This window comes from Lucilia sericata, unplaced genomic scaffold (genome assembly GCF_015586225.1).
Source record: "Lucilia sericata isolate MDLA Ls3-8-SP2 unplaced genomic scaffold, ASM1558622v1 Contig001986F_arrow, whole genome shotgun sequence".
Classification (NCBI taxonomy): domain Eukaryota; kingdom Metazoa; phylum Arthropoda; class Insecta; order Diptera; family Calliphoridae; genus Lucilia; species Lucilia sericata.
Genome location: NW_023995856.1, coordinates 43,019 through 67,947, shown reverse-complemented (window position 1 = coordinate 67,947; position 24,929 = coordinate 43,019). Strand labels below are relative to the sequence as shown.

At 32.4% G+C, this 24,929-nt stretch overlaps 4 protein-coding genes across 4 annotated transcripts; 3 read left to right on the top strand and 1 right to left on the bottom strand.

Moving 5' to 3' along the window:
- Positions 1 to 992: 992 nt before the first annotated feature.
- LOC119613138 lies at positions 993 to 5,948 on the bottom strand. Its single transcript, XM_037969083.1, has 4 exons — positions 5,682 to 5,948; positions 1,494 to 1,582; positions 1,270 to 1,426; positions 993 to 1,192 (listed from the first exon to the last, which is right to left on the bottom strand). Exons 1-4 carry the CDS (start codon positions 5,827 to 5,829, stop codon positions 1,056 to 1,058), a joined length of 531 nt encoding a protein of 176 aa, XP_037825011.1. The 5' UTR covers positions 5,830 to 5,948; the 3' UTR covers positions 993 to 1,055.
- Positions 5,949 to 17,672: 11,724 nt separating this feature from the next.
- Positions 17,673 to 18,548, top strand: LOC119613153. The gene is made up of 4 exons (XM_037969098.1): positions 17,673 to 17,865; positions 17,927 to 17,997; positions 18,073 to 18,205; positions 18,272 to 18,548. The coding sequence occupies exons 1-4, from the start codon at positions 17,754 to 17,756 to the stop codon at positions 18,394 to 18,396; spliced, it is 441 nt and encodes a 146-aa protein (XP_037825026.1). The 5' UTR covers positions 17,673 to 17,753; the 3' UTR covers positions 18,397 to 18,548.
- A 1,965-nt stretch (positions 18,549 to 20,513) lies between these two features.
- On the top strand, positions 20,514 to 21,676 carry LOC119613152. Its single transcript, XM_037969097.1, has 4 exons — positions 20,514 to 20,698; positions 21,112 to 21,200; positions 21,269 to 21,416; positions 21,475 to 21,676. The coding sequence occupies exons 1-4, from the start codon at positions 20,599 to 20,601 to the stop codon at positions 21,582 to 21,584; spliced, it is 447 nt and encodes a 148-aa protein (XP_037825025.1). The 5' UTR covers positions 20,514 to 20,598; the 3' UTR covers positions 21,585 to 21,676.
- A 1,163-nt stretch (positions 21,677 to 22,839) lies between these two features.
- Positions 22,840 to 23,913, top strand: LOC119613150. The gene is made up of 4 exons (XM_037969095.1): positions 22,840 to 23,099; positions 23,215 to 23,309; positions 23,378 to 23,534; positions 23,604 to 23,913. The coding sequence occupies exons 1-4, from the start codon at positions 22,958 to 22,960 to the stop codon at positions 23,714 to 23,716; spliced, it is 507 nt and encodes a 168-aa protein (XP_037825023.1). The 5' UTR covers positions 22,840 to 22,957; the 3' UTR covers positions 23,717 to 23,913.
- The last annotated feature ends 1,016 nt before the right edge of the window (positions 23,914 to 24,929 follow it).

The window sequence follows — 24,929 nt, the reverse complement described above, 5'->3', positions numbered from 1 at the left end:
GTTAGTAGTTAGTTAGTTAGTTAGTTAGTTAGTTAGTTAGTTTAGTTAGTTAGTAGTTAGTTAGTAGTTAGTTAGTTAGTTAGTTAGTTAGTTAGTTAGTTAGTTAGTTAGTTAGTTAGTTAGTTAGTTAGTAGTAGTTAGTAGTTAGTTAGTTAGTTAGTTAGGTAGTTAGTTAGTTAGTAGTTAGTTAGTTAGTAGTTAGTTAGTAGTTAGTTAGTTAGTTAGTTAGTTAGTTAGTAGTTAGTTAGTTAGTAGTAGTTGTTAGTTAGTAGTAGTTAGTTAGTTAGTAGTTAGTAGTTAGTTAGTAGTTAGTTAGTTAGTTAGTAGTTAGTTAGTTAGTTAGTTAGTTAGTTAGTTAGTTAGTTAGTTAGTTAGTTAGTTAGTTAGTAGTAGTAGTTAGTTAGTTAGTTAGTTAGTAGTTAGTAGTTAGTTAGTTAGTTAGTAGTTAGTTAGTTAGTTAGTTAGTTAGTAGTAGTTAGTTAGTTAGTTAGTTAGTAGTAGTTAGTAGTAGTTAGTTAGTTAGTAGTTAGTAGTTAGTTAGTTAGTAGTTAGTTAGTTAGTTAGTAGTTAGTTAGTTAGTTAGTTATTTATTTAAAAGTTTTATTTGTTATTTATTTAAAAGATCTCGTATAGACTAGGCTCCTAACGAATTCTTCTAGTAAAATTCAATTATTTTATTTAAATACTTTGTGTTTAAATGCCTGTCATCTATAAATTTTTATAGTTTTTATTATATAAGTAAATGCTGACTATGTACGATGTCTGCTTATTAAAAGGCGCTAAATTATTTTTAAACATACACATGAATATTACTCTTATTCCGGAGAATAAATATTGAGAGAATATAAACAAATTTAACCTTGAATTTTTAGCAAATATAAACACGTGAGGTTATTTAACTGTATGAAAACGATAACGTTAGTTTAGTGTTGAAATGTGCTAAGTCCAATTAATAAGAATATTTTGAATTAAGAACAACAGAAAAAACGAAATATCGATAAAAAAACTGTATTTCGGTATAAAATTCGTAAAAAAAATGAAATAACTTATAATAATTAACTTTGATAATAGCCGGATGATATTTGATATTGAACAGGATTAGCGTCCATTACCTGACCGGGCTTTTCAATATTCTCCCTGCGCATATCTCTATATAGGGTATAGATAGGCCATAATATTAAAGCAGATATACCTATCAAGTAATTAAAATCGAAGAAAAAAAATCCAATTGAATTTATAGTAATATTTAAATATTTAACATAAAATTACCAATTCCCAATACGCCCGCAATAAGTATGATTAAAATCGCTGTAAAGTGAGCTCCAACAATTATACTCGCAATGAAATAGTAAGCGAAACGTATGCAGTTGACAACGAAACCAATACCACTAAGTATCAACCAGGGCAGCATCATTCGGTGACGTCTCTAGATATTAATTAATTAAAATATTATTAAAGCATTGAACACAATATATTTCCAATTTTAGACTAACCTTTACAATACCCGTAATCAGGAGAGCAGATATAATGATCATTATTAGGCAAACCACAATTAATACAATAAATATTGTATTATACATGGCTAGAATTGAATAAATAAAACTTTAAATAGTATTTCGGGAATTCACATTTGATGTCGTTGCATGTTAGGTTTTAAACAAAATACTATATTTAAAACCGATTATGAATTGGACATTACATACATATTAGAAAAAAGTTTTCTATAGTCTAGTCTATAGTCTAGTCTATAGTCTAGTCTATAGTCTAGTCTATAGTCTAGTCTATAGTCTAGTCTATAGTCTAGTCTATAGTCTAGTCTATAGTCTAGTCTATAGTCTAGTCTATAGTCTAGTCTATAGTCTAGTCTATAGTCTAGTCTATAGTCTAGTCTATAGTCTAGTCATAGTCTAGTCTATAGTCTAGTCTATAGTCTAGTCTATAGTCTAGTCTATAGTCTAGTCTATAGTCTAGTCTATAGTCTAGTCTATAGTCTAGTCTATAGTCTAGTCTATAGTCTAGTCTATAGTCTAGTCTATAGTCTAGTCTATAGTCTAGTCTATAGTCTAGTCTATAGTCTAGTCTATAGTCTAGTCTATAGTCTAGTCTATAGTCTAGTCTATAGTCTAGTCTATAGTCTAGTCTATAGTCTAGTCTATAGTCTAGTCTATAGTCTAGTCTATAGTCTAGTCTATAGTCTAGTCTATAGTCTAGTCTATAGTCTAGTCTATAGTCTAGTCTATAGTCTAGTCTATAGTCTAGTCTATAATCTAGTCTATAGTCTAGTCTATAATCTAGTCTATAGTCTAGTCTATAGTCTAGTCTATAGTCTAGTCTATAGTCTAGTCTATAGTCTAGTCTATAGTCTAGTCTATAGTCTAGTCTATAGTCTAGTCTATAGTCTAGTCTATAGTCTAGTCTATAGTCTAGTCTATAGTCTAGTCTATAGTCTAGTCTATAGTCTAGTCTATAGCCTAGTCTATAGTCTAGTCTATAGTCTAGTCTATAGTCTAGTCTAGTCTAGTCTATAGTCTAGTCTATAGTCTATAGTCTAGTCTATAGTCTATAGTCTAGTCTATAGTCTAGTCTATAGTCTATAGTCTAGTCTATAGTCTAGTCTATAGTCTAGTCTATAGTCTAGTCTATAGTCTAGTCTATAGTCTAGTCTATAGTCTAGTCTATAGTCTAGTCTATAGTCTAGTCTATAGTCTAGTCTATAGTCTAGTCTATAGTCTAGTCTATAGTCTAGTCTATAGTCTAGTCTATAGTCTAGTCTATAGTCTAGTCTATAGTCTAGTCTATAGTCTAGTCTATAGTCTAGTCTATAGTCTAGTCTATAGTCTAGTCTATAGTCTAGTCTATAGTCTAGTCTATAGTCTAGTCTATAGTCTAGTCTAGTCTAGTCTATAGTCTAGTCTATAGTCTAGTCTATAGTCTAGTCTATAGTCTAGTCTATAGTCTAGTCTATAGTCTAGTCTATAGTCTAGTCTATAGTCTAGTCTATAGTCTAGTCTATAGTCTAGTCTATAGTCTAGTCTATAGTCTAGTCTATAGTCTAGTCTATAGTCTAGTCTATAGTCTAGTCTATAGTCTAGTCTATAGTCTAGTCTATAGTCTAGTCTATAGTCTAGTCTATAGTCTAGTCTATAGTCTAGTCTATAGTCTAGTCTATAGTCTAGACTATAGTCTAGTCTATAGCCTAGTATATAGTCTAGTCTATAGTCTAGTCTATAGTCTAGTCTATAGTCTAGTCTATAGTCTAGTCTAGTCAGTCTATAGTCTATAGTCTATAGTCTAAGTTAGTCTATAGTCTATAGTCTAGTCTATAGTCTAGTCTATAGTCTAGTCTATAGTCTAGTCTATAGTCTAGTCTATAGTCTAGTCTATAGTCTAGTCTATAGTCTAGTCTATAGTCTAGTCTATAGTCTAGTCTATAGTCTAGTCTATAGTCTAGTCTATAGTCTAGTCTATAGTCTAGTATAGTCTAGTCTATAGTCTAGTCTATAGTCTAGTCTATAGTCTAGTCTATAGTCTAGTCTATAGTCTAGTCTATAGTCTAGTCTATAGTCTAGTCTATAGTCTAGTCTATAGTCTAGTCTATAGTCTAGTCTATAGTCTAGTCTATAGTCTAGTCTATAGTCTAGTCTATAGTCTAGTCTATAGTCTAGTCTATAGTCTAGTCTATAGTCTAGTCTATAGTCTAGTCTATAGTCTAGTCTATAGTCTAGTCTATAGTCTAGTCTATAGTCTAGTCTATAGTCTAGTCTATAGTCTAGTCTATAGTCTAGTCTATAGTCTAGTCTATAGTCTAGTCTATAGTCTAGTCTATAGTCTAGTCTATAGTCTAGTCTATAGTCTAGTCTATAGTCTAGTCTATAGTCTAGTCTATAGTCTAGTCTATAGTCTAGTCTATAGTCTAGTCTATAGTCTAGTCTATAGTCTAGTCTATAGTCTAGTCTATAGTCTAGTCTATAGTCAGCTATAGTCTAGTCTATAGTCTAGTCTATAGTCTAGTCTATAGTCTAGTCTATAGTCTAGTCTATAGTCTAGTCTATAGTCTAGTCTATAGTCTAGTCATAGTCTAGTATAGTCTAGTCTATAGTCTAGTCTATAGTCTAGTCTATAGTCTAGTCTATAGTCTAGTCTATAGTCTAGTCTATAGTCTAGTCTATAGTCTAGTCTATAGTCTAGTCTATAGTCTAGTCTATAGTCTAGTCTATAGTCTAGTCTATAGTCTAGTCTATAGTCTAGTCTATAGTCTAGTCTATAGTCTAGTCTATAGTCTAGTCTATAGTCTAGTCTATAGTCAGTCTATAGTCTAGTCTATAGTCTAGTCTATAGTCTAGTCTATAGTCTAGTCTATAGTCTAGTCTATAGTCTCTATAGTCTAGTCTATAGTCTAGTCTATAGTCTAGTCTATAGTCTAGTCTATAGTCTAGTCTATAGTCTAGTCTATAGTCTAGTCTATAGTCTAGTCTATAGTCTAGTCATAGTCTAGTCTATAGTCTAGTCTATAGTCTAGTCTATAGTCTAGTCTATAGTCTAGTCTATAGTCTAGTCTATAGTCTAGTCTACAGACTGTAATTGTTCACGTGGTTTTCACGTCAAAATGTAGATCTCGGTACAGTTGGGAAAACACTCTTTAAAATTTTTTATATCAACCTACCCGCCTCGTCAATCTCCACCTGATTCCTTTTTTTAGTCCCATCTAATTGAACCAACAAAACAATAGCACCAATAGTCTAGTCTATAGTCTAGTCTATAGTCTAGTCTATAGTCTAGTCTATAGTCTAGTCTATAGTCTAGTCTATAGTCTAGTCTATAGTCTAGTCTATAGTCTAGTCTATAGTCTAGTCTATAGTCTAGTCTATAGTCTAGTCTATAGTCTAGTCTATAGTCTAGTCTATAGTCTAGTCTATAGTCTAGTCTATGTCTAGTCTATAGTCTAGTCTATAGTCTAGTCTATAGTCTAGTCTATAGTCTAGTCTATAGTCTAGTCTATAGTCTAGTCTATAGTCTAGTCTATAGTCTAGTCTAGTCTATAGTCTAGTCTATAGTCTAGTCTATAGTCTAGTCTATAGTCTAGTCTATAGTCTAGTCTATAGTCTAGTCTATAGTCTAGTCTATAGTCTAGTCTATAGTCTAGTCTATAGTCTAGTCTATAGTCTAGTCTATATAGTCTATAGTCTAGTCTATAGTCTAGTCTATAGTCTAGTCTATGTCTAGTCTATAGTCTAGTCTATAGTCTAGTCTATAGTCTAGTCTATAGTCTAGTCTATAGTCTAGTCTATAGTCTAGTCTATAGTCTAGTCTATAGTCTAGTCTATAGTCTAGTCTATAGTCTAGTCTGTAGTCTAGTCTATAGTCTAGTCTGTAGTCTAGTCTATAGTCTAGTCTGTAGTCTAGTCTATAGTCTAGTCTATAGTCTAGTCTATAGTCTAGTCTATAGTCTAGTCTATAGTCTAGTCTATAGTCTAGTCTATAGTCTAGTCTATAGTCTAGTCTATAGTCTAGTCTATAGTCTAGTCTATAGTCTAGTCTATAGTCTAGTCTACAGTCTAGTCTATAGTCTAGTCTATAGTCTAGTCTACAGACTGTAATTGTTCACGTGGTTTTCACGTCAAAATGTAGATCTCGGTACAGTTGGGTAAAACACTCTCTTAAAATTTTTTATTTCAACCTACCCGCCTCGTCAATCTCCACCTGATTCCTTTTTTTAGTCCCATCTAATTGAACCAACAAAACAATAGCACCAATAGTACAAATCACATAGCCCAAAACATTAAGAACGCCGATGATGACACCCAGAGTGGAACGACTGCAGCATTTCATTATTACAATTATTTTTGCTTAATATTTAGTTTTAAAAATTTTATTTACTTTAAGTCACTTAAAGTGTGGAACCAAATTGTTCAGATGCTGAACACCAACTAATGTTAGAAATTGAAATTTCAGTGAATTCATCTGCCCAGCCATTAAAAATATGAAATATAAATCGGATTTTCACAGTTTTTTTTTTAATCAAAGTGTACATAGTACATATGTATGTATCTTTAGTAGGGTGGCCTGGTTCTTTTTACTGAAAGTATTTTTTTAATGTGTCCTTTTTGTCATATTTTAGGTACTTTTGAGGATACTAATGGTTCATCCGATTACATATGTATATATATACATATATTCTGTACATTTGATTTAAACTCTGGATTTAAAACACGATTTTTATTTTACTTAAAAACTTATGTTCCATTTTGTTTCGTAATTTGCCGCCAAATTAATCAAAATTTATAAATTTTTTACTTTTTGTAATTTTGTTAAAATTTCAAATGTTATTTGTAAAGATTTTTTGTGAAGCTCAGCTGAAAGTTAATTTCGATAACATGGTCACACTAAATTAAAATTATCAAGAACCGGTCATTATTAAATATATGAATTCAAACGAATCAAGATTAATACAAAAAACAATAAGAAAATTAAAAATTTGTTTATATTAAAACAAGTTAAACAGAAAAAAGAATTTTTAACACAAATTTATAATTTACGTATTTTACAATTATTGACATTAAATCATGTTTTTATTTAGTTAAAACTCAAATAAATTAATTGAAACGTGCATGGCCTATTAGAAACCCGTGTAGGCAGTGAAATGGGTCAATGTTCTTAAATGAAATTTAGACAACTAAGAGTTTTAAATCCTAACTATTGACTGATCTTCAGTCCAGAATATAAATTGGTCTATAGTCCAGACCATAAACTGGTTTATAGTCCAGACTATTGTCTAATATAGACCAGACTACAGACTGATCTATAGTCCAACTATAGACTAATCTATAGTCCAGACCATAGACTGGTCTATAGTCCAGAGTGATCTATAGTCGAGACTATAGACTGATTATTGTCCAGACTATAGACTGACTATAGTCCACTGATCTAATCCAGATAGCATGATCTATAGTCCGACTATAGACTATCTATAGACAGACTATAGACTGATCTATAGTCCAGACTATAGACTGATCTATAGTCCTGGACTATAGATCAGTCTATAGTCTGTACTATAGATCAGTCTATAGTCTGGACTATAGATCAGTGCATAGTCTGGATTATAGATCAGTGGACTATAGATCAGTCTATAGTCTGGACAATAATCAGTCTATAGTCTCGACTATAGATCACTCTGGACTATAGACCAGTCTATGGTCTGGACTATAGATTAGTCTATAGTGTGGACTATAGATCAGTCTGTAGTCTGGTCTATAGATTAGACAATAGTCTGGACTATAAACCAGTTTATGGTCTGGACTATAGACCAATTTATATTCTGGACTGAAGATCAGTCAATAGTTAGGATTTAAAACTCTTAGTTGTCTAAATTTCATTTAAGAACATTGACCCATTTCACTGCCTACACGGGTTTCTAATAGGCCATGCACGTTTCAATTAATTTATTTGAGTTTTAACTAAATAAAAACATGATTTAATGTCAATAATTGTAAAATACGTAAATTATAAATTTGTGTTAAAAAATTCTTTTTTCTGTTTAACTTGTTTTAATATAAACAAATTTTTAATTTTCTTATTGTTTTTTGTATTAATCTTGATTCGTTTGAATTCATATATTTAATAATGACCGGTTCTTGATAATTTTAATTTAGTGTGACCATGTTATCGAAATTAACTTTACAGCTGAGCTTCACAAAAAATCTTTACAAAATAACATTTGAAATTTTAACAAAATTACAAAAAGTAAAAAATTTATAAATTTTGATTAATTTGGCGGCAAATTACGAAACAAAATGGAACATAAGTTTTTAAGTAAAATAAAAATCGTGTTTTTAAATCCAGAGTTTAAATCAAATGTACAGAATATATGTATATATATACATATGGTAATCGGATGAACCATTAGTATCCTCAAAAGTACCTAAAATATGACAAAAAGGACACATTAAAAAAATATACTTTCAGTAAAAAGAACCAGGCCACCCTACTAAAGATACATACATATGTACTATGTACACTTTGATTAAAAAAAAAACTGTGAAAATATCCGATTTATATTTCATATTTTTAATGGCTGGGCAGATGAATTCACTGAAATTTCAATTTCTAACATTAGTTGGTGTTCAGCATCTGAACAATTTGGTTCCACACTTTAAGTGACTTAAAGTAAATAAAATTTTTAAAACTAAATATTAAGCAAAAATAATTGTAATAATGAAATGCTGCAGTCGTTCCACTCTGGGTGTCATCATCGGCGTTCTTAATGTTTTGGGCTATGTGATTTGTACTATTGGTGCTATTGTTTTGTTGGTTCAATTAGATGGGACTAAAAAAAGGAATCAGGTGGAGATTGACGAGGCGGGTAGGTTGAAATAAAAAATTTTAAGAGAGTGTTTTACCCAACTGTACCGAGATCTACATTTTGACGTGAAAACCACGTGAACAATTACAGTCTGTAGACTAGACTATAGACTAGACTATAGACTAGACTGTAGACTAGACTATAGACTAGACTATAGACTAGACTATAGACTAGACTATAGACTAGACTATAGACTAGACTATAGACTAGACTATAGACTAGACTATAGACTAGACTATAGACTAGACTATAGACTAGACTATAGACTAGACTATAGACTAGACTACAGACTAGACTATAGACTAGACTACAGACTAGACTATAGACTAGACTACAGACTAGACTATAGACTAGACTATAGACTAGACTATAGACTAGACTATAGACTAGACTATAGACTAGACTATAGACTAGACTATAGACTAGACTATAGACTAGACTATAGACTAGACTATAGACTAGACTATAGACTAGACTATAGACTAGACTATAGACTAGACTATAGACTAGACTATAGACTAGACTATAGACTAGACTATAGACTAGACTATAGACTAGACTATAGACTAGACTATAGACTAGACTATAGACTAGACTATAGACTAGACTATAGACTAGACTATAGACTAGACTATAGACTAGACTATAGACTAGACTAGACTATAGACTAGACTATAGACTAGACTATAGACTAGACTATAGACTAGACTATAGACTAGACTATAGACTAGACTATAGACTAGACTATAGACTAGACTATAGACTAGACTATAGACTAGACTATAGACTAGACTATAGACTAGACTATAGACTAGACTATAGACTAGACTATAGACTAGACTATAGACTAGACTATAGACTAGACTATAGACTAGACTATAGACTAGACTATAGACTAGACTATAGACTAGACTATAGACTAGACTATAGACTAGACTATAGACTAGACTATTGGTGCTATTGTTTTGTTGGTTCAATTAGATGGGACTAAAAAAAGGAATCAGGTGGAGATTGACGAGGCGGGTAGGTTGATATAAAAAATTTTAAAAGAGTGTTTTACCCAACTGTACCGAGATCTACATTTTGACGTGAAAACCACGTGAACAATTACAGTCTGTAGACTAGACTATAGACTAGACTATAGACTAGACTATAGACTAGACTATAGACTAGACTATAGACTAGACTATAGACTAGACTATAGACTAGACTATAGACTAGACTATAGACTAGACTATAGACTAGACTATAGACTAGACTATAGACTAGACTATAGACTAGACTATAGACTAGACTATAGACTAGACTATAGACTAGACTATAGACTAGACTATAGACTAGACTATAGACTAGACTATAGACTAGACTATAGACTAGACTATAGACTAGACTATAGACTAGACTATAGACTAGACTATAGACTAGACTATAGACTAGACTATAGACTAGACTATAGACTAGACTATAGACTAGACTATAGACTAGACTATAGACTAGACTATAGACTAGACTATAGACTAGACTATAGACTAGACTATAGACTAGACTATAGACTAGACTATAGACTAGACTATAGACTAGACTATAGACTAGACTATAGACTAGACTATAGACTAGACTATAGACTAGACTATAGACTAGACTATAGACTAGACTATAGACTAGACTATAGACTAGACTATAGACTAGACTATAGACTAGACTATAGACTAGACTATAGACTAGACTATAGACTAGACTATAGACTAGACTATAGACTAGACTATAGACTAGACTATAGACTAGACTATAGACTAGACTATAGACTAGACTATAGACTAGACTATAGACTAGACTATAGACTAGACTATAGACTAGACTATAGACTAGACTATAGACTAGACTATAGACTAGACTATAGACTAGACTATAGACTAGACTATAGACTAGACTATAGACTAGACTATAGACTAGACTATAGACTAGACTATAGACTAGACTATAGACTAGACTATAGACTAGACTATAGACTAGACTATAGACTAGACTATAGACTAGACTATAGACTAGACTATAGACTAGACTATAGACTAGACTATAGACTAGACTATAGACTAGACTATAGACTAGACTATAGACTAGACTATAGACTAGACTATAGACTAGACTATAGACTAGACTATAGACTAGACTATAGACTAGACTATAGACTAGACTATAGACTAGACTATAGACTAGACTATAGACTAGACTATAGACTAGACTATAGACTAGACTATAGACTAGACTATAGACTAGACTATAGACTAGACTATAGACTAGACTATAGACTAGACTATAGACTAGACTATAGACTAGACTATAGACTAGACTATAGACTAGACTATAGACTAGACTATAGACTAGACTATAGACTAGACTATAGACTAGACTATAGACTATAGACTATAGACTATAGACTAGACTATAGACTAGACTATAGACTAGACTATAGACTAGACTATAGACTAGACTATAGACTAGACTAGACTATATACTAGGCTATAGACTAGACTATAGTCTAGACTATAGACTAGACTATAGACTAGACTATAGACTAGACTATAGACTAGACTATAGACTAGACTATAGACTAGACTATAGACTAGACTATAGACTAGACTATAGACTAGACTATAGACTAGACTATAGACTAGACTATAGACTAGACTATAGACTAGACTATAGACTAGACTATAGACTAGACTATAGACTAGACTATAGACTAGACTATAGACTAGACTATAGACTAGACTATAGACTAGACTATAGACTAGACTATAGACTAGACTATAGACTAGACTATAGACTAGACTATAGACTAGACTATAGACTAGACTATAGACTAGACTATAGACTAGACTATAGACTAGACTATAGACTAGACTATAGACTAGACTATAGACTAGACTATAGACTAGACTATAGACTAGACTATAGACTAGACTATAGACTAGACTATAGACTAGACTATAGACTAGACTATAGACTAGACTATAGACTAGACTATAGACTAGACTATAGACTAGACTATAGACTAGACTATAGACTAGACTATAGACTAGACTATAGACTAGACTATAGACTAGACTATAGACTAGACTATAGACTATAGACTAGACTATAGACTAGACTATAGACTATAGACTAGACTATAGACTATAGACTAGACTATAGACTAGACTATAGACTAGACTATAGACTAGACTATAGACTAGACTATAGACTAGGCTATAGACTAGACTATAGACTAGACTATAGACTAGACTATAGACTAGACTATAGACTAGACTATAGACTAGACTATAGACTAGACTATAGACTAGACTATAGACTAGACTATAGACTAGACTATAGACTAGACTATAGACTAGACTATAGACTAGACTATAGACTAGACTATAGACTAGATTATAGACTAGACTATAGACTAGATTATAGACTAGACTATAGACTAGACTATAGACTAGACTATAGACTAGACTATAGACTAGACTATAGACTAGACTATAGACTAGACTATAGACTAGACTATAGACTAGACTATAGACTAGACTATAGACTAGACTATAGACTAGACTATAGACTAGACTATAGACTAGACTATAGACTAGACTATAGACTAGACTATAGACTAGACTATAGACTAGACTATAGACTAGACTATAGACTAGACTATAGACTAGACTATAGACTAGACTATAGACTAGACTATAGACTAGACTATAGACTAGACTATAGACTAGACTATAGACTAGACTATAGACTAGACTATAGACTAGACTATAGACTAGACTATAGACTAGACTATAGACTAGACTATAGACTAGACTATAGACTAGACTATAGACTAGACTATAGACTAGACTATAGACTAGACTATAGACTAGACTATAGACTAGACTATAGACTAGACTATAGACTAGACTATAGACTAGACTATAGACTAGACTATAGACTAGACTATAGACTAGACTATAGAAAACTTTTTTCTAATATGTATGTAATGTCCAATTCATAATCGGTTTTAAATATAGTATTTTGTTTAAAACCTAACATGCAACGACATCAAATGTGAATTCCCGAAATACTATTTAAAGTTTTATTTATTCAATTCTAGCCATGTATAATACAATATTTATTGTATTAATTGTGGTTTGCCTAATAATGATCATTATATCTGCTCTCCTGATTACGGGTATTGTAAAGGTTAGTCTAAAATTGGAAATATATTGTGTTCAATGCTTTAATAATATTTTAATTAATTAATATCTAGAGTACGTCACCGAATGATGCTGCCCTGGTTGATACTTAGTGGTATTGGTTTCGTTGTCAACTGCATACGTTTCGCTTACTATTTCATTGCGAGTATAATTGTTGGAGCTCACTTTACAGCGATTTTAATCATACTTATTGCGGGCGTATTGGGAATTGGTAATTTTATGTTAAATATTTAAATATTACTATAAATTCAATTGGATTTTTTTTCTTCGATTTTAATTACTTGATAGGTATATCTGCTTTAATATTATGGCCTATCTATACCCTATATAGAGATATGCGCAGGGAGAATATTGAAAAGCCCGGTCAGGTAATGGACGCTAATCCTGTTCAATATCAAATATCATCCGGCTATTATCAAAGTTAATTATTATAAGTTATTTCATTTTTTTTACGAATTTTATACCGAAATACAGTTTTTTTATCGATATTTCGTTTTGTTCTGTTGTTCTTAATTCAAAATATTCTTATTAATTGGACTTAGCACATTTCAACACTAAACTAACGTTATCGTTTTCATCATACAGTTAAATAACCTCACGTGTTTATATTTGCTAAAAATTCAAGGTTAAATTTGTTTATATCTCTCTATTTATTCTCCGGAATAGGTATATTCATGTGTGAAAAAAAAGGGAGAGCGCCGGGAAGAAGCAGAAAGCGGACAGAGCAGCAGGGACGAGAGAAGAAAAAACGAGAAAAAGGGAGAGAGGACAGGCAGGGAAACACAAAGGAGGGAAAGAAAAGAAGGGAAGGGGACGAGAAGAAGGCGGGGGCCGAGGCGAGACGAGAGCGGGGAAGAAAGAACAAAGAAAACGGGGAAGAAAGAACGAACGAACGAACGAAAACGAAGAACGAACGAAACGAACGAACGAACGAACGAAACGAAACAACGAACGAACGAAACGAACGAACGAAACGAACGAACGAACGAACGAACGAACGAAACGAACGAACGAACGAACAACGAACGAACGAACGAAACGAACGAACGAACGAACGACGAACGAAACGAAGAACGAACGAACGAACGAACTAACGAACGAACGAAACGAACGAACGAACGAACGAACGAACGAAAACGAACGAACGAACGAACAACGAACGAAACGAAAACGAACGAAACGAACGAACGAACGAACGAACGAAACGAACGAACGAACGAACGAAGAAAGAACGAACGAACGAAGAAAGAACGAACGAACGAACGACGAACGAACGAACGAAACGAACGAACGAAACGAACGAACGAACGAACGAACGAACGAACGAACGAACGAACGAACGAACGAACGAACGAAGAACGAACGAAAAACGAACGAACGAACGAAAACGAACGAACGAACGAAAAACGAACGAAACGAACGAACGAACGAACGAACGAACGAACGAACGAACGAACGAACGAACGAAACGAACTAACGAAACGAACGAACGAACGAACGAACGAACGAAACGAACGAACGAACGAACGAACGACGAACGAACGAACGAACGAACGAACGAACAACGAACGAAAGAACGAACGAAAACAAGAACGAACGAAGAACGAACGAACGAAAGAACGAACGAACGAAACGAACGAACGAAACGAAACGAACGAACGAACGAACGAACTAACGAACGAAACGAACGAAACGAACGAACGAACGAACGAAACGAACGAACGAAGAACGAACGAACGAACGAACGAACGAACGAACGAACGAACGAACGAACGAACGAACGAACGAAACGAACGAACGAAACGAACGAACGAAGAACGAACGAACGAACGAACGAACGAACGAAAGAAAAACGAACGAACGAACGAACGAACGAACGAACGAACGAACGAAACGAACGAACGAAAACGAACGAACGAAGGAACGAACGAACGAACGAACGAACGAAAAAACGAACGAACGAACGAACGAACGAACGAACGAACGAACGAACGAAAGAACGAACGAACGAACGAACGAACGAACGAAACGAACGAAACGAACGAACGAAGAACGAACAACGAACGAACGAACGAACGAACGAACGAACGAAAAAAAAACGAACGAACGAACAAACGAACGAACACGAACGAAAAAACGAACTAACGAAAAACGAACGAAGAACTAACTAACTAATAAAAAACTAACTAACTAAACTAACTAACTAACTAACTAACTAACGAACAACTAACTAACTAACTAACTAACGAAAAACTAACTACTACTAACTAACTAACTAACTAACTAACTAATAACTACTAACTAACTAACTAACTAACTAACTAACTAACTAAGAACAACTAACTAACTAACTAACTAACTAACTAACTAACTAAAAAAAAAACTAACTAACTACCTAACTAACTAACTAACTAACTAACTAACTAACTAACTAACTAACTACAACTAACTAACTACAACTAACTAACTAACTATCTATCTATCTATCTATCTATCTATCTATATAGAACTAAGTATAAATCATTACAAGAATTCGTGTTACACACAATTTAAAGGCAATTTTAATTTTAGATTCTTCACCGAATTTGACTCAGCGATATAAATAATTTAAATAGTTTCTTTTAATGTTTACAAAATACTTATAAATCAATATTCATATTTAATAAATCTTAAGAAAGTTTAACTTACATGATTAGTTGACGTTTCAACGCCTCAGTATTATGGTTAAGTATTTTTTCTAATCGGTATATTAATTTAAAAAATTGGTTTGAAAAAGGAATAACATCAAAATATGAAGTGCTTGTAGTCGTTCTACTCTGGGTGTCATCATTGGCGGCCTAAATGTTGTGGGTTATTTTGCTGCTATAATTTTTTTAATCTATAGTTTGGTGAAAGAAATTCAGTATTACAGAAACATGAGCATTCTCGCCCTGGTAAGTTTGAAACTATTTTATTACATTTCATTAAATAGATCATTGTTAATCGTTTTGAATTTCCTTTAATTTAATTGATTTTTGTAAATTGTATTTGATTAATTTGATTAATAATTTAATTATTTTTATAAAGATGTTGTCATGTTTAATTCAATATGTGCTCTTTTAATCTGTTTCTATTTGGCAATGTTTGCCATATCTGGTCAACTTATAATGGGTATTATAAAGGTATGTAAATATAACAAAATTATTAATTGTATCTATTAAACATTTTATAAATATAATTATTTACAGAGACGTCATAATATGATGATACCTTGGTTGTTACTAAGTGCCATTGGCTTCGTTATAAATTGTATACGTTTTGCATTTCAACTGTATTATATCATGACTAGAGGATTTGACGCTGATGAAGTTTGTATCGACAGTTTGTTTTGGTTTATTGGGACTTGGTAAGATAAGAGGAAAATTATATATGTATATGTAAATACATATGTAAAATTATATATGTATATGTAAATCTAATTTATCTATCTTTGTAGGGTTTAATGCTTTAATAATTTGGTTTATTTATACTTTGTATAAGGCAATAGAAAAGGAGAATATTTTAAAGTCAACTGAAGGTAATCAGAATACTGCGTAATTAACATTAAATTGTTTAACTAAATTGTTTATGATTTTTGTCTAAATTACAATAAAAAATTCATGTTTTTCTATATCCATCATCGACGATGATGGATATCTATATCTTAGACGATGTAGACATGTTTGTCCATATGTCTGTTGATGTTATAATAAGATCTCTACGTTAGGAACTAAAGGTTTGTAATTTTCTGTTTACGTTTCCAGAAATACTATTGTAAAGTGTGGAAGTATTGGGCCCAACTTTTCCCTTCAGAAATTGACTATAACGCTCATAACTGACTAAAAACTGAAAGACTTGACACTCCACATTCCTCCTGACAGGTGGTAGGTTGTGTTGAACGAAGAATGTATAATACAGGAAAAATACACCTAGTCCACTATTGGCTCTATTTCGCGCCCCTTTTTATTGACAAAATTGGTGTAAATATCTTATATAGCGATTTATTAAGAATTAGCGTTCTGTATTTAGAAACCGAGAGTTTTACTGTCCTATTTCTAAGCTCCACATTCGTCTGAATCTGTTCGTTCATTGTTAAATAGTTGTGATCGTAATCATGCATGTTCACTTAGAATTCGTATTATCATACTAACCTCGGACTTGCTTATTTTGAGGAGACTTATCATACTCCTCTCGTAAGGTTCACCCCCATAGGATCTTTAATGTTCTACCCACCATTTTATTATATCAAGTGGCATTATGGGACTCATTCCTTCATGTTTTTAATTCAGTCCTCTTACCTTTATAACAAATAGATTCGCTCTTAGACTATTTCCGAGAGTTCGTTAAGGCGATTATTTCCGAGTGTTCGGTTAAGGTTAAGGCTCTCTTACAGAGTCTAATATAGTCTTAGATTTAACCTTATCACCTGATATCGCCCTAATTGTCTTTTGGCGGTAAATATGTTAAACCAGTTTACACATCTCCATATGATAACCAGTTTACACATCTCCTGCTGTGATTAGATGGGCCTCGATTTCGAAGTTTTTAATGTATTATCTACTAGTTTGGAGCCGTCCGTGTACAGAACAGATTCCTACAGTTATTTGCTGTAATGTTCCACTTGATCATTATATTCTATCCTCACGAAAAATTCTACCTTTGGTATGCCATCGTCCAGGTACGATGTTCCAGTATACATTGAAGACGTTTCCTATAACCGACTTTGGTCAATTCGCCTAAAGATCGCATCGATCATATTAATACTGTATACGTATTGCAGGACCATATGTTACCCCAAGCAAGTTATTTTCTAAACTACGGTGGCTGATTCCAAACCTATCCTTATAGAATATATCGGTGTGATGATAATTGTAGTTATAAAACTATACACGTTAGATATTATTTTATTATAACGGTATTTAAGGAAATTATTAACCGCAAACTATTTTTATTAATGAGTAATGGAAAGGTATGATCCTAATAAAGTTTTATTGGTTAAATGATTAGTCTACAATCAAGGTCTTATTCATATTTCTATACTTTCGAATACTTGATGAAAGCAGTCGACTAGTTTAAAGTTTCGAAAAAAAAAAGAACTAAAAACATAGCAAAACTCACTAAATGTCTATAAGATAATGAAGTGCTGTAGTCGTTCCACATTTGGAATTTATATTGGTTGCATTTATATACTATTCGACACAGTTGGTCTTATATTTTATTGGTATCTAGATGATGCGTTTGCGGCCAGTGAGTTAAAATTAAACACAACTTTATTTTTCCTTATTTCCTAAAGAAATAAAATTTTTAGGATTCATATTTTCCATAATATATATATTATTGGTCTGTAATTCTAGTTTTTTAATAGTGGGCATTGTAAAGGTAAGAATCTTTTTTTTTTTCAAATAACATAAAGTTGTAAGGTTTATTAATTATTCACACTTTCTTTTAATAAAGAAACGTTACAAATTGATACAACCCTGGTTGATACTATATGGACTTATACTCACTGTCATGTGTTTATATTTCTTACATAGTATTACATTATCTACATGTGCACTAATGTACATGTTGGCTTTATTGGTCATAGGTAAGATTTTATGAATCATATACATACATACGTAAATTTTCGATTTATTATAATTTATATTTGCAGGACTTTTTGGTCTAACATTGGGGCGCATCTACAATTTGTATCGTGATATACGCATTCAAAATATTGAAAACACTTGTAAAGGACAACGAATAGCTAAAGAATGCACAATAGAGTTAATTGTGTAAAATCGGTTAATTTATCTTTTTATATTCTTGTTAGACACTTCTAAGAGCTTTTAGAGATTCTGTTTAGAATCCATCAAATAACAGATATTTATTTCTTTAACTAAAAATATATTTTTATGAAATTTTTATGTCGATGATTTCATACAAAATAAGTACAACTTGAAGATTCGATAAATTTGGATTTCTATGTTATATTTTCCAAATTTTTTCTAAATATAGACAAGTAAGTAATAAAAATTAATTTTATTTATCAATATTTAAAAAATTTCAACTCAAACGAACACTAACGTCTCAAGTCAAAATTTTACGTTTTAAAATAACGCAATTAATGTCAGGATTGAAGATTTTCCTATACTACTACTATAAATTTATTTTTTTCTTTTTACTCTCTAAGTCAAAGTTTATCATCGAAGCGTATACTTAGTATATGTAATATATTAATAAATCATTAACACGTATACGTACAGGTGTCGTTAATAAAAGCAGTGCAATTTCACAATGCAAAACATTTTACTTGAAATGAAAAAATGAGAATAACGTTTTTCTGATTTATATGTTCACAATTTGTATTCTTTATAAAACGAGCTACAACTTTGCCTCAGAGTGTTGAAATTCCGAACTGTTGGCAAGCTGTAAGCCTGAGCAATTACTCCCTTTATTCAACCATAAAAAAGTTAATGACCATAGGTCTAGTCTATAGTATAGTCTATAGTATAGTCTATAGTCTAGTCTAGTCTAATCTATAGCCTAGTCTAGTCTTCTCTTGTCTAGTCTAGTCTAGTCTATAGTCTATAGTCTATAGTCTATAGTCTATAGTCTATAGTCTATAGTCCATAGTCTATAGTCTATAGTCTATAGTCTATAGTCTATAGTCTATAGTCCATAGTCTATAGTCTATGGTCTATAGTATAGTCTATAGTCTATGGTCTATAGTCTAGTCTAGTCTAGTCTAGTCTAGTCTAGTCTATAGTCTGGTCTAGTCTAATCTATAGTCTAGTCTGGTCTAGTCTAGTCTAGTCTAATCTAATATATAGTCTAGTCTAATATATAGTCTAGTCTAGTCTAATCTATAGTCTAGTCTAGTCTAGTCTAGTCTAGTCTAGTCTAGTCTAGTCTAGTCTGGTCTGGTCTAGTCTGGTCTGGTCTGGTCTGGTCTGGTCTGGTCTGGTCTGGTCTGGTCTATAGTCTAGTCTATAGTCTAGTCTATAGTCTAGTCTATAGTCTAGTCTATAGTCTAGTCTATAGTCTAGTCTATAGTCTAGTCTATAGTCTAGTCTATAGTCTAGTCTATAGTCTAGTCTATAGTCTAGTCTATAGTCTAGTCTATAGTCTAGTCTATAGTCAGTCTAGTCTAGTATATAGTCTAGCTATAGTCTAGTCTATAGTCTAGTCTATAGTCTAGTCTATAGTCTAGTCTATAGTCTAGTCTATAGTCTAGTCTATAGTCTAGTCTATAGTCTAGTCTATAGTCTAGTCTATAGTCTAGTTCTAGTAGTCGGTAGTCTATAGTCTAGTCTATAGTCTAGTCTATAGTCTAGTCTATAGTCTAGTCCTATAGTCTAGTCTATAGTCTAGTCTATAGTCTAGTCTAGCTAGGCTATAGTCTAGTCCTATAGTCTAGTCTATAGTCTAGTCTATAGTCTAGTCTATAGTCTAGTCTATAGTCTAGTCTATAGTCTAGTCTATAGTCTAGTCTATAGTCTATAGTCTAGTCTATAGTCTAGTCTATAGTCTAGTCTATAGTCTAGTCTATAGTCTAGTCTATAGTCTAGTCTATAGTCTAGTCTATGGTCTAGTCTATAGTCTCGTCTATAGTCTAGTCTATAGTCTCGTCTATAGTCTAGTCTATAGTCTAGTCTATACTCTAGTCTATAGTCTAGTCTATACTCTAGTCTATAGTCTAGTCTATAGTCTAGTCTATAGTCTAGTCTATAGTCTAGTCTATAGTCTAGTCTATAGTCTATTTATCGTGAAATGATAATGTGATATTGTAACAATGAACGATATAAAAATAAAAATATATTTCCTTAGTGGTCATAAAAACTTCATACCACTATTTATTTTCCATTCTGATGATTAATATAAAGAAATATAAATATATTTGGCTGATCAGTTGTCGTTCAATTGCTTAATAACTTAAATCAGAAATTTATCTGACTTGTCGTATTTATTTAACATATTTCTTTACAAAATCATATAATAATGGAGTGTAATCGTTCGACAATTGGCATCATCATAGGCTTTCTACATATTATTGTCTATATTGGAATTCTTTTATGTTCTATGGTTTACAATAAGTGCGGTAAATAATTTTTTTTCTTTTGGTTTTTCACATGTCGAATAGTAGTTCTTTATAGGTCCACCCACACTTTTTATATAAAAAACTAAATCACTATTTTTTAATGTAAAAAGTGTTTTTATAGAAAAAGTGCATTCTTTCTATAGAAAAGGAGTGTTCTTCTATTCTATTGATAAAGTGTCTTCCTTTCCGTACGAAAAGTGTCTACCTTTTTTCTGTTTCTACTAAAGTGTTTTCTTTTCAGTCTTAATTTTTTATACAAAAAATGCATTTAGTTAAAAAAAATGGATCTTCTATTTGCTAAAGAAAAACGTTCTACTTTTTCTATAGAAAATTTGCGTTTTCTTTAGAAAAAGTGTCTACTTTTCTTAAAGGAAAAATATCTCCTTTGTTTTCTTTAATTTCTTTTCTTCTAGGCTCATTTTATGGTTCATCTTTTGGTTTAAGACTGGGTTCTATAATAATGATCGTTATAAGTGGTCTACTTATATGGGGTATTCAAAAGGTATGTATATTAACCCATTTAAATAATTAAGAAAAGTTTTAAAGAACTTTATTTTATTTTGTCAATAGAAACAGAAAACTCTTATGCTTCCCTGGCTGATATTTACTGGTATTGGATTTATTATCAACGGTGTTTATTCTATATATATTATGATTATTAATATGATATCGGCTCATCAGGCAGTAGGTTTTTTGATTGGTACTTTATTAAGTATTGGTAAGTACATAGAGTAATGTACATAATTAAAAATTTCTATTTATTAAATCGTCCTTAGGTATTTCGGCTTTGGTATTATGGTTCATTTATACCTTATATAAGAATATTGAAAGGGAGAATCTTGAAAAAACACATCGAAGTCAATATCAAACTGGTTATGTGTGCTAAGACAACTGATTTTCCTGATCGATACATTCGATTTAATAATAGTTTCTAAACAATAATTACTAAATAAATAAGTCGATAAACGTTTTTTTCAATTTAAACATCTTTTAACAAAGTTTCAAGCAAAATATTATTATAATCACAAATCTCGAGTCTAGTTCATATAAATCTCGTCTGACTTGCGGTACACAACTTTAAAGTACCAGACGATGGTAACCATGTATAATATTGCTATTTAGTTCAATAGTTGTTTGGTTAAAAACACTATATTTATATCGGTTTTACCATGTAAATATATTAATTTCTGACGAACTAACGGATATTTTCATATGTGGTCAGGGATTCAAAACACCATTATATGGTGAGGTTATGAGACGTTTGTGCGGTTATTTGTAAATATAAGTTCAATAGCTCTTTTCAACAACAGAGTGAGCTAGAGAATGCTCACCATCGGCCCAATGTGACTTGCAGAGAACACACAGGGGGAATTGGGGTACAGGACGGCGTCGAGCCAGGGCGAGCCAGGTCGAGATCGATCTATCGATCTAGATCGAGCGAGCGAGCGAGCGAGCGAGCGAGCGAGCGAGGAGCGAGCGAGCGAGCGAGCGAGCTAGAGCGAGCGAGCGAGCGAGCGAGCGAGCGAGCGAGCGAGCGAGCGAGCGAGCGAGCGAGCGAGCGAGCGAGCGAGCGAGCGAGCGAGCGAGCGAGCGAGCGAGCAGCGAGCGAGAGAGCGAGCGAGCGAGCGAGAGCGAGCGAGCGAGCGAGCGAGCGAGCGAGCGAGCGAGCGAGCGAGCGAGCGAGAGAGCGGCTAGCGAGCGAGCAGCGAGCGAGCGAGCGAGAGAGCGAGCGAGCGAGCGAGCGAGCGAGCGAGCGAGCGAGCGAGCGAGCGAGCGAGCGAGCGAGCGAGCGAGCGACTTCTATCTATCTATCTATCTATCTATCTATCTATCTCTCTATTATCTATCTATCTATCATCTATCTATCTATCTATCTATCTATCTATCTATCTATCTATCTATCTATCTATCTATCTATCTATCTATCTATCTATCTATCTATCTATCTATCTATCTATGGTTTGCTTAGGTAAGTAACTGCTAAAATTTTTTCTGCTCACCGTAATGTAAATTACTATTTGTAGCTATTTTCAATTTTAGTTTCTTTACCGCATTTGACTCAGAAAGTAAGTAATAGTTTTAGTTTTACTATTTTTAAATATAAATTAATATTCATATTTTAATAAATATTAAGAAAGTTTCATTACATGGTGAGTTTACGTTTAACGTCTCAGTATAACGGTTTATTAATTTTTTCTAATCGGTTTATTCGTTAAAGAATTTCGTTTAGAAAAGGACATTTTATATAATCATCAAAATATGAAGTTCTGCAGTCTTTCTACACTTGGTGTCATCGTTGGTGGAATAAATGTTGTGGGTTATTTTGCTGGTATAAATTATTTAATCTATTCTATGGTGGAAACAAATTCGCTATTAAAGAAATATGAGCAAACTAAATCAGGCAAGTAGAAACCTATTATTTTAAATTTCTTTTCAGATGAAGTAATAATTTGATCAACTTCATAATAAAAACATTTCAAATAAATACATTTTATCAATTACTTCTTTTTATTAAGATGCGACATATTTTAATGTAATATTTGCTCTATTAATATTATTTTGTTTGGCAATGTTTACCATATCTGGTCTACTTGTAATGGGTATTATAAAGGTATGTAAATACAGCAAAATAATTAATTGAACTTATTAACTACATTTTATCAATTTAATTATTGTCAGAGACGTCATAAATTGATGACTCCTTGGTTGTTACTTAGTGCCATTGGCTTCGTTATAAATTCATTACGTTTTACATATCAAGTAATTGTTTCCATGGCCCAGGGAGTTGGTGCTGGTACAGTTGTATCGATATTTTTTTCTGGTTTATTAGGGCTTGGTAAGATACGGGGATCGAAATATATGTAAATCTAATTTATATGATTTTAATAAATTTCTATCTTTTTAGGATTATCTGCTTTGATAATTTGGCTTATTTATACTTTGTATAAGGCTATAGAAAAGGAGAATGTTTTAAAGCCCATACAAGTTAATTATCAGACTGCTGCACATGGGTACTAAATACCTTCAGCAATTAAAGATACAACTTATCTAGAACTTATATTTGTATTGAATATGAACAATTGCGACTGTTATTTGGGTAAAGAAATTGTTTATATTTTTTATTAAAGATTATTTTCCGCACTTGTCCCCAACTTATTTCTTACTGTATACTCAAATAATACTGAATTATAATAAAAAAATTCAAGTTTTCTATACCCACCGTCGAAAAATAATATTTATACTCCGAGCTCTTATTCGATTCTTAGACGATCTGACATTGTTTGTGCGTGGTAGCTAAAGAGTTGAAATTTTCCGTTTTCGTTCCCAGAAATACTGCTGTAAAGTGAGATATATCACAATTGGCTTAAAAATTAAATACTCTACCCCAATCACAACCTTCATCCACTATGGTAGATTATGTTGAAGGGAGGAAGTATAATACATTAATTCTGGAAAATACATATAGGCCGCTATATAGTCCAGTCTATAGTCTAGCCTATAGTCTAGTCTATAGTCTAGTCTATAGTCTAGTCTATAGTCTAGTCTATAGTCTAGTCTATAGTCTAGTCTATAGTCTAGTCTATAGTCTAGTCTATAGTCTAGTCTATAGTCTAGTCTATAGTCTAGTCTAGTCTAGTCTATAGTCTAGTCTATAGTCTAGTCTATAGTCTAGTCTATAGTCTAGTCTATAGTCTAGTCTATAGTCTAGTCTATAGTCTAGTCTATAGTCTAGTCTATAGTCTAGTCTATAGTCTAGTCTATAGTCTAGTCTATAGTCTAGTCTATAGTCTAGTCTATAGTCTAGTCTATAGTCTAGTCTATAGTCTAGTCTATAGTCTAGTCTATAGTCTAGTCTATAGTCTAGTCTATAGTCTAGTCTATAGTCTAGTCTATAGTCTAGTCTATAGTCTAGTCTATAGTCTGTCTATAGTCTAGTCTATAGTCTAGTCTATAGTCTAGTCTATAGTCTAGTCTATAGTCTAGTCTATAGTCTAGTCTATAGTCTAGTCTATAGTCTAGTCTATAGTCTAGTCTATAGTCTAGTCTATAGTCTAGTCTATAGTCTAGTCTATAGTCTAGTCTATAGTCTAGTCTATAGTCTAGTCTATAGTCTAGTCTATAGTCTAGTCTATAGTCTAGTCTATAGTCTAGTCTATAGTCTAGTCTATAGTCTAGTCTAGTAGTCTATAGTCTAGTCTATAGTCTAGTCTATAGTCTAGTCTATAGTCTA